Below are 15,956 nucleotides of genomic sequence, written 5' to 3' on the forward strand. Positions count from 1 at the left end.
ATAATAACTTTTGAGCCAATATTATGTCTTTACCTGGATAACGGTTGCAAAGAAATTGGTTAATGATAACAGGAGAGTATCTTGCCACTGTTTAGTAAAGTAAAGTGCAAATGTTTTGTTTTCATCTGGATTTTTCGTATAGGGTAGAGCTAAAAAACATAATCACTCAATATCTGTTGTAAGATTTGACGACAAAATGAATATTATTATTATTAATATTAATTATCAATATTTATTTATTTAACGAGTATCCCCCAATTTTCATACAATATATTAACCTTAGAATATTGAAATCGATTAACTGAAACCAAGAATTTACAGTGTTAGTATTTTGATTACGCAATACTTGAATAGAGGATTTCTAATAACCGACGTTACTATCAGGTTGTTTCAAAAGTTTAGCCTGTTTCAATAACATGTGTATTTAGAAACCGATGTTATCCTAGTTGAAGCTCCTGACGAATACTTTACAACCCTAGAATATGAAGTCAATATCTTCACCTACTACAACATGGCGGAACATTTAATAATTTCCTGAAGATGAACACATTAATATCGATATTTCCAGAAATATTCCTTTTTATCTGTCATATGGCAATTCCAACAACCCGACAAGGTGTGTTAAGTTATTTTTTGTTTATAAAAACGACAAAAAATGTCATTACGACAATGAACATCATTGTTCAGTTGGAATATTCTTATTTAGTTTTCGGTTTTACTAGTAGAAAGGTACCACGTCAACAATCTCTAAAATGGTCAATTCTCATCCATTGGAAGAAATAATTGAAGCTATTTTCATTTACGGTGCGACGCGTAACTATCACGAGACCGAAAGGATTTTCAATGAACGTTTTCCGAATCGTCCTATCTGTAGAAAATATTTGAGGGAACTTGTATCCAAATTCACAACTACCGGTAGTGTACATAACAGAAAGCCCCCAGGTCATCCGTCCATTCCGGAAGAACAGAAGGTGCAAATAATTGATGAGATGGTAGTAAATCCTGAACAGTCTACTTATTCCGTCGCGAATGTTTGTGGGGTGTCTCCTTCTACTGTGTGGAGACTTTTGAAGAGGAATAGGTATCATCCATACAAAATTTAAATGGTACACCAATTAACTGAAGATGACCCTGATCGAAGAACAGAATTTTGCGAAATCATGACGGAAACCATTGCAAGGCATTCTACCTATCTCCACAATATTTTTTTTTGTGACGAATGTACATTTTTTTAAACGGCAATGTTCACAGACAAAATTGCCGTTATTGGAGTGACACCAACCCTCACGTTTTCCGGGAAACACATACCCAATATCCAGAAAAATTAACGTTTGGACAGGAATATTGGGAAACCATATTGTAGGACCTCTATTTATTGATCAAAATTTAACAGGGGAACTGTATTTGAATATGCTGGAAACTACTGTTGACCCTCTCATCACTGAAATCGTCGAAGCGAATCCTAATGAATTCGATATGGATATTGTATTCCAACAAAATGGAGCACCACCACATTATTTCAAACAAGTAAGTAACTATTTGGATACTACTTTTCTCGGTCGTTGGATTGGTCGTCGAGGTCCAACAGAATGGCCAGCCCGCTCGACAGATTTAACACCTTTGGACTTTTTTTATGTGGCTATTTGAAGCAAAAGGTGTACGAAACTGAACCTGCTTCAATATTGGATATATGGCAGAGAATTATAAATATTTGTAGATATTGACGTTACTGTGTTCTAAAATGTTCGGCGTGAAATATCGGATAAGCTGTTCATATGTTAAGAAGTTCAAGGCAACCATTTAGAGCAACTTCTGAACTAACCTCAAGCTTATTACCTCATATCATGTAGTTAAATGTCAATGTATTCAGGGAATTATTACAAGTTCCTCCATTTTGTAGTAGTTGAAGATATTGACATTATTTTCTAGGGTTGTGGAGCATTGTCAGGAGCTTCAAAAATATGTGTCACAAGACCCCCCTTTCCATTAAATTTTTTCCCCAGATGGCGTCCAGTCGCCATCTTGAAAGTTTCATCTGTCAATTTCACTTCAAAATAAAATATTTATACATTAATTTCATTATCCTGAATTTCAAACTTTTAATTGACCCGTTCAAAAAATTAAAGGGGGGGGGCATTAAAGAAATGCACTGTATATACTTAGTAGAGTTGAAATGTTTTTTTTTCAAAGACAGAATCACGTGAAAATGCTGGCGACATTTTATGTTTGACTCGTAGTATTACTTTCGGAACTGTAAAAACTGTGTTGATATTTTCTGATAAGCTCCAGAATATTAGGCAATATTGAAGAATAGACTGCATCAAGCCATAGTATAGGACAGTGGTCGCCAACCTCTTCAATGTGTTGAGCTACTTTGTTAATTTTGGAATAAACAGCGAGCTACCCACACGGAAGCCACGTAACGCAACGTAAATGAAATAATCCACAGTTAATTTATCATTATATGTATTTATTTTACTATTTAACTGGTAATACATAATACATAGGTACTAGTAATAAACTAATAACAAAATAACTAATATTACTAGTAGGTACTTGTTCATAGCTACATTCCTACCTATCAAACGAAGGTGTTTGAAAAATAAACACAAACTTTTATCCAGCCACAACGGCATGTCACGTATGACAAATAGTTAATAATAGGTAACAACAAAAAAGTAACGCACTATCATGAACATAAACATTGAAAAATAAAAAAGCACGTTCAATAAGAAGGCTGACACTCAGACTCATCGATGATTTTTTTAATGTTTGCAGTATAATCTGATGCAGCCATTCGAATACAATTATCCAAATGTTCATCTGTAAGTCGATTGCGATATTTGTTCTTAATAAACTTCATATTGGAAAAAGAAGATTCACACAAATAGGTTGAACTGAATAATGTTTTCACTTTCAAGGCAACACGGCATAGAACTGAATATTTGTCTTTACTTACAATAGGCCAGATACATTCAGTACTTGAGACTAACGATTTTAAGGCTAAATCATTTTGAAACTCAATGACTTCCATTTCTGTTGCAGCGATGTCTTCGCCAAAGTTCTGCATAACACAAGTTGCAAACTGTTGGATATCAATTTCCATAAAGGGTGAAACAACAAACTGCGCTACTAAAGCCATTTCATTGAAATCCTTAAAAAAAATTTTGAAGTTATTCTTAAGGGTAGAAATTATTTCTACATGATATTTGTTGTCATAGGGTTCTAATGGATTTTGAGATATTTTTTCTGAAAGAATAGGAAAATGCTTGGCATCGCTGTTAATTAGGTTTTGTTCCCAAAACTCCAGCTTTTTGATAACTAACGCACTAACGCGCTGGTCCGGCTGGTCGGTTCTAGCCGATTCTAGCTTGTTGGCGTCAGCGACAGATCGCTCACCGCAACGTTGCCGCTGTTTATGTTTAATATTATGACAATTAATTTTTTTTGTGGAATTTTCGGAAGCTTCTCTGATTTTTGCAGTTTGTATTTTTTAAATTAAAATCGTTGTGAGAGCTACCAGAATTGCCTCCACGAGCTACCGGTAGCTCGCGATCGACAGGTTGGCGACCACTGGTATAGGAGCTTCAGTCCATGGGGAAATATTTTGTCTTTTATATTTCAGATAAAAAAGAAAACTTATTTTTGTTGTTACTTTGTTCATGTGTCCAAGTGAACTTTGGATCTAGCATTAAACCCAGGAATTTCATTTTATCAAGAACTTCATTAGATTTGTTGTCTTAATGAAATAAGGATTGGAATTATATGACATATTTTTGTACTTATGATGTACTGTTTGGAACCTTTAGTGTAGTAATGAATATTATTGTAGTTTTTTCACAACGCCAAATCGTTATTTTTACACCTCGACACGTGTTTCGACCACCAAGTGATCATCTTCAAGAGGAAGATAAAACTTCCTGGAGTTTTTTCCCAACACCAAATTGTTATTTTTACACCTCGACACGTGTTTCGATCACCAAGTGATTATCTTCAAGAGGAAGTTTTATCTTCCTCTTGAAGATGATTGTAGATGAGGAAGTTTTATCTTCCTCTTGAAGATGATTGAAGATGATCACTTGGTGATCGAAACACGTGTCGAGGTGTAAAAATAACGATTTGGTGTTGGGAAAAAACTCCAGACATAATTTTGGTAGAAATTGCATATATTTGGTTGTTTCGAAAGTTTTGTCCGTTTTTATGAGTTTACCTTAAACTGTAACATGTCAGTAAATACTTATTTAATTCAATCGAAATGAGTGCCGTTTGGATAAATGCACTTTTGCTAACCTAACACAATTCCGCCAGCATAAAAATTGCGTGTTCGGGATTCGATGAAGTAGATGAAGGCCGTTTCTGCCTGGTCCTGATTGGCGAAGATTTGACCAGTGAGAAATTTATCGAAGTGCTTGAAAAGATGGTAGTTTGTTGGCGAGAGGTCTGGGGTGTATAATGGGTGATGCAGAACTTAGACGCTAAATTCGTTCAATTTTAGAATGGTGAGTTGGGAAACGTGCGGACGGGCGTTATTGTGGAGCGGGATCGGATCAATGTTATCTCTCCATACAGTATATTTAAGCGCACCGCAGAGTCTGCGGACAGTGTGTTACACCACCACCTTTATAGTGACAATTTTTTTTAATGAATTTCAACTATCGCTGTAAATTGTTAAGTGCGGCCCTGACAATTAAGGGGGGCATGCTTATCTATCATGTTTCGAGAATGTACTGAAAGCAAAGAAGAATGATACTGAAGAAGACAGTGAAATCAAGGTTGTTCGCGGAAAGGTGGGTTGGACTGGAATAATTAGGAGGGTGGGAGATAATACACGTTTAAATTTCTCCTTTTTTGTATGAATTACTGCTGAGTTGCGGAGAGAACACAGTCTTAGTCCCGACGAGGAAGTGATAGTAATATTATTTATAGGAGCGATAGCATAGGGACCCAATAACCACACCCCGAGATACACCTAAAGTGGTGGATTTAAACATTCATCATTCAGGAAATGATTGAAATGAATGATTCAACAGATATGATCCCGCCCACTCATGGTTTACCTTGTATTCCCATTTCTTTCATTTTCATCAGTACTTAATAGTTTGTGACCTACTCAGTCAAATGCACAACTGAGGTCAAAAACATGCCTGAAAGTATTTTGTTTGTTATTAGTTACCTAATAAGTCCAATAAGTCCTAATAAGTCAGATCCATCTCCTATGGCGCAGAAGGTGGATTTAGTTTTATTTGAGAAATGTTGTATGTTTCTTATATGTTAGATGTTTGTGTAAACATGGTCATAAGTTACATTGATGAGATTTTAATGATTACTGTACCTATCATACTTTACTTTGAGTTTCGCTAGAAAATATACAACAGTATTGTTGGCATATTCTAAGAAAGCGTTAAATATCATACTAACTATGGACATGGTAATTGCACCACCTAACATTAGTTCAGCTTGTTCATTTAAAAATTGTCTTTATAGTATGTAATAGTGGAAATCAGGGAAATGAGTATGTTAGTTCTTAAAGAAGATCGGTAAAGATTACTTTCACAAAAAGAAAATTTCCTTAGATAATCAGTTTTCTCTCTCTCCTTGTAAATATTCAAAATATTCATTTGTGTCTCAGATACTTGATGATGGTATTTCATGATAAAAAATTATAATTACCAAACCAATCCTGCCACTCACTCTGGTTTTTCAATTCCGGTGTCATTTTCATAAAAAACTCTATCATTTTTTCTGGTTTATTGTTTGTAACTGCAGAAACCAAGTACATTTTCAATACAGCATTCTCGAGTTTTTTAACACCTGGAAGAATCAATTATAAATTACGTTTCAAACAATTTGCACGTTGAGAGAAACAAGAATGTTCCTTCAATGTCAACGAAATATGAAGCAGTAGGAGGACCGCACTCTATTTTTTGTTCTACTTCAGACTTCAAAAAAGTTGAGACTTGAGGAAAGAAGTTGGGATTATCAAGTGAACTAAAAATATTGCTTTCACCTTCAAAGTCTTCATAAGAGCTATATACTAGTGAATTATGGAGCAGGGAAAACTCTCACTGAAAGTATATCATCCCTATTAACTGTGATTCAGATTCCATTTAGCTGGATAATCTGACAGTGTTGAGGTTTAAATGAGACCGACTTGCGCACATACGATAATAGATCAATTTCCAATATTTACCAACCGAAAATTTCTTCAAAGTCAATTGTTGAAAATAATGGGATACTTTTCATATAAAACTATGTTATTCAATATGAGTGACTGTAAAAATAGTTGAATATTATGTGTTCAAGAGATTATCATGTGAGTACAAATTCTTTTGTGCATTTGAAACTTATGAAGACGTTTCTCATTTTTACTTCTTGATATATGAGATACTTTGAGAAGAGGAAGTCATGAAAAAAAACACAAATTCCAAGTGGAGATTGAAGTTGTCAATTTCCAAAATTCTCTATCATTTTATGAACAATCATTGTACAACTCACTGCCCCAATCAATGAAAAATGCAAACCTCGCTAATTTCAAATGGAAACTGAAAAAACATCTCTCAGCTTTACAGAGTGACTATCGTCAATGTAGGTACTGTCTCTATGTATCTTTATATTTACATTCATATATTTATTTACTTTATTTTGTGCTTGTATCATATACAATTCTTATATACCACCTACTCCTTTTTGGTAATTTTAATTGTAAATTACACTTATTTTACACATTATTGACTTGTCATAGCACTAAGGTATAATAACTTGACCAATAAAAAATCTAATCTAATCATTTACATTTTAGTGTTAGTGGGTGTGCTTCAAAATATATGGTTTTCCAAACATCTTCTTTTGTTATAAAGCACTCTCAAATTCAAAATGAATTCTAGAGTAGTCTTGTAACTTATTCCAATGATATTTTATAACTATGACACTCGAAAGGTAATGACCATGAAAAGATCTGCAGTTTCCACACTTTCAAGACAACCCCTTACAACTACATAATACAGAATGCTTTTTACTTTGCAGAGAAACTTACTCAGTGTATGATGACAATAGAAAATTGAAACAATAATTTACAATGTATATGCATGTCTAGTTGAATTTTGTTGGCAAACAGATTATGTTATTCCCAGCAAAAGTTATTCGCTGTCTCGTCTCAATGTATTTTGATCGAGCAGAAAGAGCGAATAATTTACCATAGAAACAACAGATCTGCAATAAAAATAGAGTGAACAAAACAAACCTTATTTATATTTAACCAAGTGTGAGGTGATTTAACCAAGTGTGTTATTGTTATTATTTCTATAAGATACGAATTTTTGAACAATTTTTGGAAACAGTGCTACAGCTCAACAACTATTCATATATAACTATGAGCTAGCTACAGATAATATTTAGGCTTTAGCATTAACGATTTTAGTGGGCATTGGGCACTTGTCAAAAATGTTCCCCTGAAAGAAACAAAAATACTTATAATACAAGTATCTACTTAATTTTACCCTGATGTATGTATAGATTTCCTTGAACAGAAAAGCTTATACATTGTTTAAAATTGTTCAGTGATTTGTCATTTGTGGCAATATTCATAAAAATTAATTGGCAACATTCGTACAGTAAAATATTTTAAATATTAAAAAAATGGGAATAAAACTAGTTGTATCAATCATATGAATAAACAGTTTCTATTAAATGTTTTGTTCACATGTAAATGACTTTGATTCAGAAGTGTTCACATTGTGTGTATTGTTAAAACCAGGATAATGGTCTTTTTTTCCTCCGAACTTTCATCATGTGTTAGCTATGAAAGCTAAGTGGAATACACTGATTTTCACTGTTCCATAATGAATAGCAAAAAATGTAAGTACCTACTTTCTGAGAAATTTGCTGTCATATTCAATTTTTCTGCAAGATATTCCAATCATTTTGAGGATTGCTCATTTATGATAAATGTTGGGGTACTGGAATATCTCTCAAATTTGGTAAATAATAAATTGTCTCATAAAATTTGAAGGAACACCTTTACTTCTCTACCAGAAAACTATAACTGCCATAAATACTTTGTAAAAAGTTGTGTTCCAACTTGGAAAACAAATGCATGTTCAAATGTCCCCAAAATTCTCGAAGGGATGCCAAATCGTGAACATTTATGAAATGCATTATTTGGTCAACAATTCTATCAGCCCTGAAGCTCTTCATTTTGTCTCCTTTCAAGTCTGCATCAAAAGCTTTCAAAGTATTACCAAATCCTCTGAATAATAAATATTCCCGTATAATTTCGTCTAGAAATTGTGTGTGAGCCATTTTACGAGGAAGTTCACCGTTGTTACTTGAAATACACCTATTGATAATTATCTCCAGGGATCGTGTCTCTATGAAGAATAACAAGATTTCAATTAGAATACTGAATTCAAAATCTGACACTACAGATAAAAACAAATACATTCTCAACCTCAATGTTTTCTTCTTCTCTTTTACGTTGATTTAGCTTAGGCCTTTCGCTCCGTCATCGTAATCATACCAGAGAACAAAAATCAATGTTAAACATAAGCACGAATATTTATCGAATACCGATTTTGTGAAAAAATGTGTAAATATTATATATGTTTCATATATGACATCATTGTTGTTTTGAAATGACGGGAATAAAGCGGATTATCGTTGAATTGTTTTACAATATCAATTTAACTTGCATATGGCATGTGCGAAGGAAAAACTTGAGTTTGTTAATGTACCTTTCTAGTTCTTTCTACCACACTGGGTTATGTACTTTGTTTTAATTGAAAGTAATATTTATACAGAAGAGCAAACTGTTATGATTCAAAGCGGATAATTAATGGTAGAGTTATTGAATTCATCACTTCAATTTCATATTATTCTTCCCACGGTAGTGAAATATGAAAAATATATTATGTAGTAGTACTATAGAAGTATTTGTTATTTTCTGTAAATCTGTAAAATCTGTTTTTTCCGTTAACCAGCTGTCGCACCCCTACGAACGACAACCCTCAGATGTCGAAACTTGTGCGAGCTAAGGATTAACGAGGTCTTACCTTTTAACGTGTGATTCCTAACACGGGTTAGACGGTAGCAAGTGAAGATCGATCTTCAGACTAGGGCTTGAACCACCGACCAACACGGCAGTCAATTCGAGTGAGTGAACAAAGCACCCACGCCGAACCGCTTGGTTACCGACTGACCTATATTATCGAATTGGATTCAATGAATGCACTGAAGAGTGTCATTTTTTTCATATCAAGATAAAGACAAATTTTCATGTTTTGCAAAATGATAGCTGAATTTCATTAGTTCGGACTTCCATTGTCTAATATGATATAAAATGATTTGAAATCCCTGGCCATTTTCCTTTTCAGTGTGTACTCCAAACATTTATTATGAAAGTAGTTGTTTCGAGAGGGCTTTTTGTTTCAGTTTTGTTTCTGAAAGTTACTTTTTTGCATGATCCACACATCTTCGTGAAGAGTGTGGATCATCTTTCATCTTTCCCAAAAATAATCTGTTCTAAAAATATACCCTTTCAATTTGAACAAAAATATATATTAAATAGTATAGCTACACAAAAATACATAGTCCTACGAATTATTGATTCAACAATTCCCCATGATCCATATATATATATATATATATATATATATATATATATATATATATATATATATATATATATATATGTAATATAGGTTGATAGTCTAATTACCACTGTGAATTTTATTTATAAGATCGGTTTCGAGTTTTAACCCCATCATCAAGTATGAAACTGAAATTAGAAAACTCGATTATACGAGTATTGGGAGTTTTCAGGTGAGATGAAAGGACAGGTAGTTGAAAGCTGGCAGTTGAACGAACCAGGGTGCCAACTTTAAAATTCAACATTGAAGATTATAGGAGTTGGTAAACTTATAAATGCAAGAGTGGAGACCTACATAAATCGAGTTGCTCGTTTAGGAGTATATATTTCTGGTTTTTAATTGATTTGTTAATTTCCCACAAAAGTGTTTTTATTAATTTCCTTAAAGCAAATATGTCATTGAGAAACTCCTAATATGTGTAAGCAATACCAACTGAGTTGGGCTCTGACAAGATCATCCAGACTTTTTGAAATAGTTGATTTAGTCCAGAATACAAGATTTCAAATGAGATTGGATAACAAAAAAAAACATGAAACTCTGGATTTTGTGTATGGCGAATAGTGTTTATTTGATTATTGTATGGTTAAGATTATAAATACACTGACCCATTGATGAATGTTAATAACACTATTCATTTTTTTGTACCTTGGGAGCTCTCTGACTTGTCTATTTAGTCCAAGTCTCCAGAAAATACTGCGTTTATTCTCCCATCTTCTCATGACACCCATTCCATCAGTCTCGTTCCCTGTACTAGTTTGTACAGGTTCCGTGTCGGATGTTCGTCATATTCTTCTGGACGTAATTTTGTACGTCCATATATTGCCTGCCTCCTGTGATTCAGTGCCTCACATTCGCATAAGATGTGAAGAGCTGTTTCTATCCCTTCGTTGCATAATCTGCAGCTGAGGTCTCCGTTGTACAGCCCCATTTTATTCAGGTGTCCTCTAAGTGGATAATGACCGGTTAGTAACCCTGTAGTTATTCTGAGCCGATCTCTACTAATTTGAAGTAGTTCTTCGGTTCTTTTCTCGGACGGTTCCCTAATGAAGGTTCTACTGTGTTTTTTGCCAGGTACTCTTGTCCAGTACTCTGTGTGCTTCTTATTGATCCATGTTCTAATCTGGTTTCGCACCAATGGTTTTGGTACCCTCAGAGCTGGTTCAGGACTTATATATGAAGTTGATGATCCGTGTCTAGCGCATTCATCAGCTTTATCATTACCTGTGATTCCTGAATGCCCTGGCACCCAGTAAAAAGTTAATTTGGTCCTGTTTGCAAGTTCATTCAGTTCTTCATGGCATTCCCAGACCAGTTTTGATGTCACCTTCGGGTTTGTCAGAGCCCCTAGGGCGCTCTTGCTGTCTGTAAAAATATTGATCCGCTCATTTTTATGAAGTCTCAATTCAATAAGCCTTGCACATTGCAATATAGAATACACTTCCGCCTGAAAGACGGATGTGTATAGTCCTAGTGGATAGCTGTAGTTTAGATTTCTATCCGCTCGGTATATTCCAGCTCCCGTTTCATGTTTGGTCTTCGATCCATCTGTATACTAGGTATTTTTTCCAAACATGTTTTCGGGATGACTAATGGTCTTCTACTCTTCACGGCTTATGATTTTGGCCGTGAAGTTTGTGTTAAAGGTGTACTTCGGTGTCATGTGGTCCGTGCACATATTCAATATGTGCTCCTCCATTTGTTTCGAAATTTCTATTCGGTCCGGTGTTTTGTAGTTCGGTGAGTTTTCCAGTCTGAATTGGCCCATCCTGGCCTCCTCCATTATCGCAAAGTGTAAAGGAGGTAGATTCAGGAGTGTCTCCAATGCAGCTGTTGGGGTAGTTCTCATTGCCCCTGTCATTCCCAAACATGCAAGTCTTTGCACCTTGCCTAGTTTGTTGATGGCGGTCGCCTGGTTCATCTTTGGCCACCAGACCAGAGATGCGTATGTTATCATGGGTTCAAGCACCATCGAGTATAGCCAATATACCACGTCTGGTTTTAGCCCCCATATTTTTTCATAAGTGCGCCTGGCGAGCATCAGTGCTACCTCCGCTTTCCTCTTTATCCTGTCCAAGTGTTGGTTCCAGTGTTTGGAATTTAGGATTACTCCCAGATATTTAACCTCCCACGACACTTGTATTTCTTCACCTCGATGTTTTAGAGGTCCGGGAACCTCCGTTTTAGACCTCTTGGTGAATGCTACTATGAACACTATTCATAATAACAATTATACAATACTAGTTGTTGCCCGCAGCTTCGCCCGCGTGAAATTTGGTTTGTCATATTAAGTTTCGTGACAGACCATTCTTAACAAATAGTAATAATATTTCTTTATTAACCCAAAAATTCAGGTTTCCAACTTCGAAACTGACGAAAATCGAGGGTGGAAATATTTCTGATTCCTTTTCTTGATGCTTATTTACTTTATACAAAGAACCCACCTGCATATTTCAAGATTCTAGGTTGAGTAGCTTAGGCTGTACATTAATACAAGAGCGGGTAACAGCAAGTAATTTATATTTTTACTTTAAAAATACAGTAACTGAAGAAATATGCCAACTGCTCTAAGTAGTAAATAGTTTATTCGAGAATCACAAAACTAACACAACCGTCAACGATATCTTCCCTCACGCGTCTGCCCGTATTCGGGTCGTGTTCCCGTCGATGGCGCTTCATTGCTTAGACCGTCCCTCTATCCCCGTCGTCTTACAGTATATGCGACGCGTAATGGCTTACTGCGTTACGTCAAGTTAATCGTGATAACTTTTAAACGATTCGCCAAAATTACTTAATGTAAAAGACAAAGTTTATCTGTATTAAATACTTAAAAACGACAATTGTTTCAATTTTTATAAGAATTTGACAGACATTCTTAATTGTGCATTGTAAAAAAAGTATTCCATTTAATCGTATTTATGGTTCAGTATTTTCATATAGTGGCTACCACATAAGAGGTAGATATTATATACTATCGCGGACTTTTATTAAGAACTATTACGGTACTTTATCTGCATGTAGGTAACTCCTACGGTATAGGCTGCGCACGCCAAAGATAGCTCTCAGGGAGCAAGAATTTTTCCGACATTCTAATGCTTATCGCTATATTATGAACAAAATTACACACAACCTTTGTAAATTGCAGCCGATATGTTATTCTGATGTTTGAGCTATATTCATGTAAAGTTTCATCTAAATCCATTCAGTCGTTTAGGCGTGAAAGAGCCAGAAACATACATACATGCATTCTCACAAACTTTCACATTTATATTAGTATAGACTCACAATAATTTCATTCCAGCTTAACTGATGGAGCCAACTCGAACTCAAATAAAATTTATTGTAAACATTGTATACCTACCTATTATTATCATGGTTAGTTAAAGGTTCAGTTTGAGTTTGTAGAAATTATAGATTTACATATTTCGATGGTAAAACAAGAAGAAATTTTCACCCTATATATCAAGTGAAATATTGAATAAATATTTTCATTTGTTTTCCTTACCTTCGATGAAGAAGTGAATTAGGTCATGAATATCCAAACAAATTATTTTTTGCTGATTGTTATAATTTGGCAAATGACTATCGCAATTTTGCAGTTTTATCGATATTACGCTGAGTTATAATTTTCAGTTGTCGCGGTGCAGTTGAAATATAATGAAATTTTGATGATTGAAATAATAATTTTGGAAAGATGTTGATGAAATTCGTTGGGATATACGTTACTTGTATTATTTTTCAAAATGTACGAGGAGCCGAAGAAAAGATTGAAACATCTTGTAATATCAACTTGAAGAAATCTATTCAATGTGTTAGTGAGAAATTCTTGAGTTTTTCCATTGATCCTGCTGTCTTGTTAGCTGGGGTGAATTTGAGGTGAGTTCTTCATGAAATTTTAGGAAAATTCATCTATGTAACAGGCAAAGTTTTTCCTAAAACGACCGATGCATTAATACAACTTTCCAAATAATTCTATATCTGAAGAAAAATTATTTATAGGAAGGGTTAGCTTGGTTAGTAACTCTCTAGTTGTACTTGCTTATATTCTTCAGGAATTGACAGATTTTTTTGAAAAACTCTGGAATATGAAGGTATGTTAGCATTTCAACATTCAATTTATGCTTTCGAACTTGACATTTTATTGCATTTTCTTTCCAAATCCAGTATTTTTGTATTGAATAGTTTTGCTCTTTCAGTTCTATTTTATTGAGGTGAATGAATTTCAACAACTGGAATTGATTTTAGTTGATTGGGTTACCATAATCTGGAAAATAGTTGATATTCTCAGTTTTTCTTCAAAATTTGATAAACTGAAACACTCTTCTCATAAGAAATGATGACTTCTTTCATGAAGACACCATCTATGGGATCGACAGAAAACCAAAACCACGAATTTTCTGACTGATTCGGCCGTTATTTGATGAAGATCCATAGTAATTTCATAAACTAGACCTTACGATTGATAAAATCATGATTTCTCTACAAGTAGTGAAATCACTCCATGGTGAAGTCAGTAGCACTGACCATCTACCAATCACAAAACATTATCATGTATGTATGAAATTCATAATAATTCGAAAAAAATCATGGACTTCAAAGTTATCAATGATTGTAAGATAATATTGCTAATTCATCTGGTATGGTTGTCAGTTTTTGTTCATCGTCTCACTGCTTGAAGCAATGTTCGTTGCATTTTGTGAATATCTTAGCTTCGGTCATGAAATATTGTTTTCACGATAGCACCTCAAGATATGGAAATAACAGGATCACTCGCTCTGCTGTTATTCCCTGACCATGATAATATCCTAAGGATTGCTTTATTCCAAGATGTATGTATCTGTATGATTCTGAGCCCATCAGTTGTATCTCATAGAACCTTCAAGATACCGGGTGCCTTATCGTGCACTTCATTTCTATGGTAATGCGGGGCTCTGCTGTGGGAACTCCTTTCTCTAGCTACTCGTGGAACCCTTGATGGACTCTTAAGTAACCAAAAATTAGACCCTGAATCTACAAAAGAGAGTAACATCGACTAAACGACCGCACCTTGACCACACCTCCCTGTAACATCGGATCGAGAGGCTTCTTAGCCTCTCAAGATGCTAAATAAGCCAGAAAGTGACTCAGTTAATTTCTTACGGGTTAGGATACTGTATGAATATGCTTTGCACTAAACTCTTATCTAAGCAGCAGAAGCATAATCTGTATCAAATGACGATTCACCGAAACCAGAAGCGTAAAAGACCAAAGGGCTGCGTTGCCTATATTATGCATGTTATATACATATACACCTTCCTTATCACCCTATCTATTAAAAAACTCGCATCAAAATCCGTTGCGTAGTTTCAAAGATCTAAGCATTCATAGGGATAGACAGCGGAAAGCAACTTTGTTCCTATAGATGCAAATTGAACTTTTTCAGTATTTGACGGATACTTGTACAACTCACGCCCGTCGCTGGGACTGATTTTGTATACCAATCATACTATCCATTGCAATTTTCATCAATATTTTTCTATAATTCGCACCCTTTTGACAGTTGAACATAACTAATAAACTTGAAAGCTTTGATGATTGTCAAATACTTCACAAACATTCATTGAAATACCATGCATATGTGGAATAATTGAAACTTCATCTTTCCAGCGAGACCTCTCTGCGCCTGGCTCAGCACCTGAGTCCAGCCTACATCAGGATCGCTGGCCCCTCCACCTCCTTCGTGAACTACGTTGACAAGGACGACAGATTCGCGAATTATTTATCTGAAGATGGAAACAGTGTTATCGTAACGCCTTCGATGTGGTTTGGGATTAATGAGTGGTTCAAACTGGCTAATTTGATGCCGGTTTATGGTATAAATGATATCGATACCGAGGCAGGGAACTGGAACCCTAAAAGCGTGCTGCCCCTTTTGGAGATATCTGACAAACTCAACGTTTCCTGCTACTGGCAGCTAGGATTTGGTAAGCATGATAATAATAATAATAAAAATTAGCGGTTAACTGACGCAGTGATAGCGCGCCCGACTCACGATCGAAAGGTCGTAAGTCGAGCCCAATCTCGACCAGATATTTCTCTTGAGAGAGTTTATCTAGTTGAAGCTGAAATGATTCTGCAACATTACATAGCTGACGGAATGCCTTATGTGGCTCGGTGAGTTATTAGCATTGTTTACTCAGGACGAGGCAAATGACGAGGCTCAGGACGAGGCTAATGACAAATACAGTCGATGCCGATGACACAAATAATAATAATAATAATGTGTCCCGAATGTATCGGGTCTTCAGAGGATAGGACCTGATTGGCGCATTCCAC

General features: G+C 35.2%; 2 protein-coding genes across 3 annotated transcripts in view; one reads left to right on the forward strand and one right to left on the reverse strand.

Moving 5' to 3' along the window:
* The window catches only part of LOC111513232 (WD repeat-containing protein 91), a 34,080-nt gene that overhangs the window by 9,935 nt on the left and 8,189 nt on the right, over nt 1-15,956 (reverse strand). Inside the window, exons 4-6 of one of the 2 annotated variants that reach the window (XM_074174436.1) lie at nt 8,055-8,366; nt 5,692-5,811; nt 34-149 (exon numbers count right to left, since the gene is read on the reverse strand). In XM_074174436.1, the coding sequence (XP_074030537.1) occupies nt 34-149; nt 5,692-5,811; nt 8,055-8,366 (548 nt within the window). Of the gene's footprint in view, nt 1-33; nt 150-5,670; nt 5,812-8,054; nt 8,367-15,956 lie in introns of both variants that reach the window. The other variant, XM_074174428.1, reaches the window with a different exon arrangement.
* The window catches only part of LOC111513234 (uncharacterized), a 70,737-nt gene continuing 68,034 nt past the window's right edge, over nt 13,254-15,956 (forward strand). Inside the window, exons 1-2 of the mRNA XM_074174418.1 lie at nt 13,254-13,517; nt 15,288-15,604. Of these exons, the coding sequence (XP_074030519.1) occupies nt 13,336-13,517; nt 15,288-15,604 (499 nt within the window). The 5' untranslated portion in view covers nt 13,254-13,335. The remainder of the gene's footprint in view (nt 13,518-15,287; nt 15,605-15,956) is intronic.

The sequence above is a fragment of the Leptinotarsa decemlineata genome, unplaced genomic scaffold, assembly GCF_025532065.1.
Source record: "Leptinotarsa decemlineata unplaced genomic scaffold, Ldec_3_MD MMD2_P_RNA_scaffold_12, whole genome shotgun sequence".
Taxonomy (NCBI): Eukaryota; Metazoa; Arthropoda; class Insecta; order Coleoptera; family Chrysomelidae; genus Leptinotarsa; species Leptinotarsa decemlineata.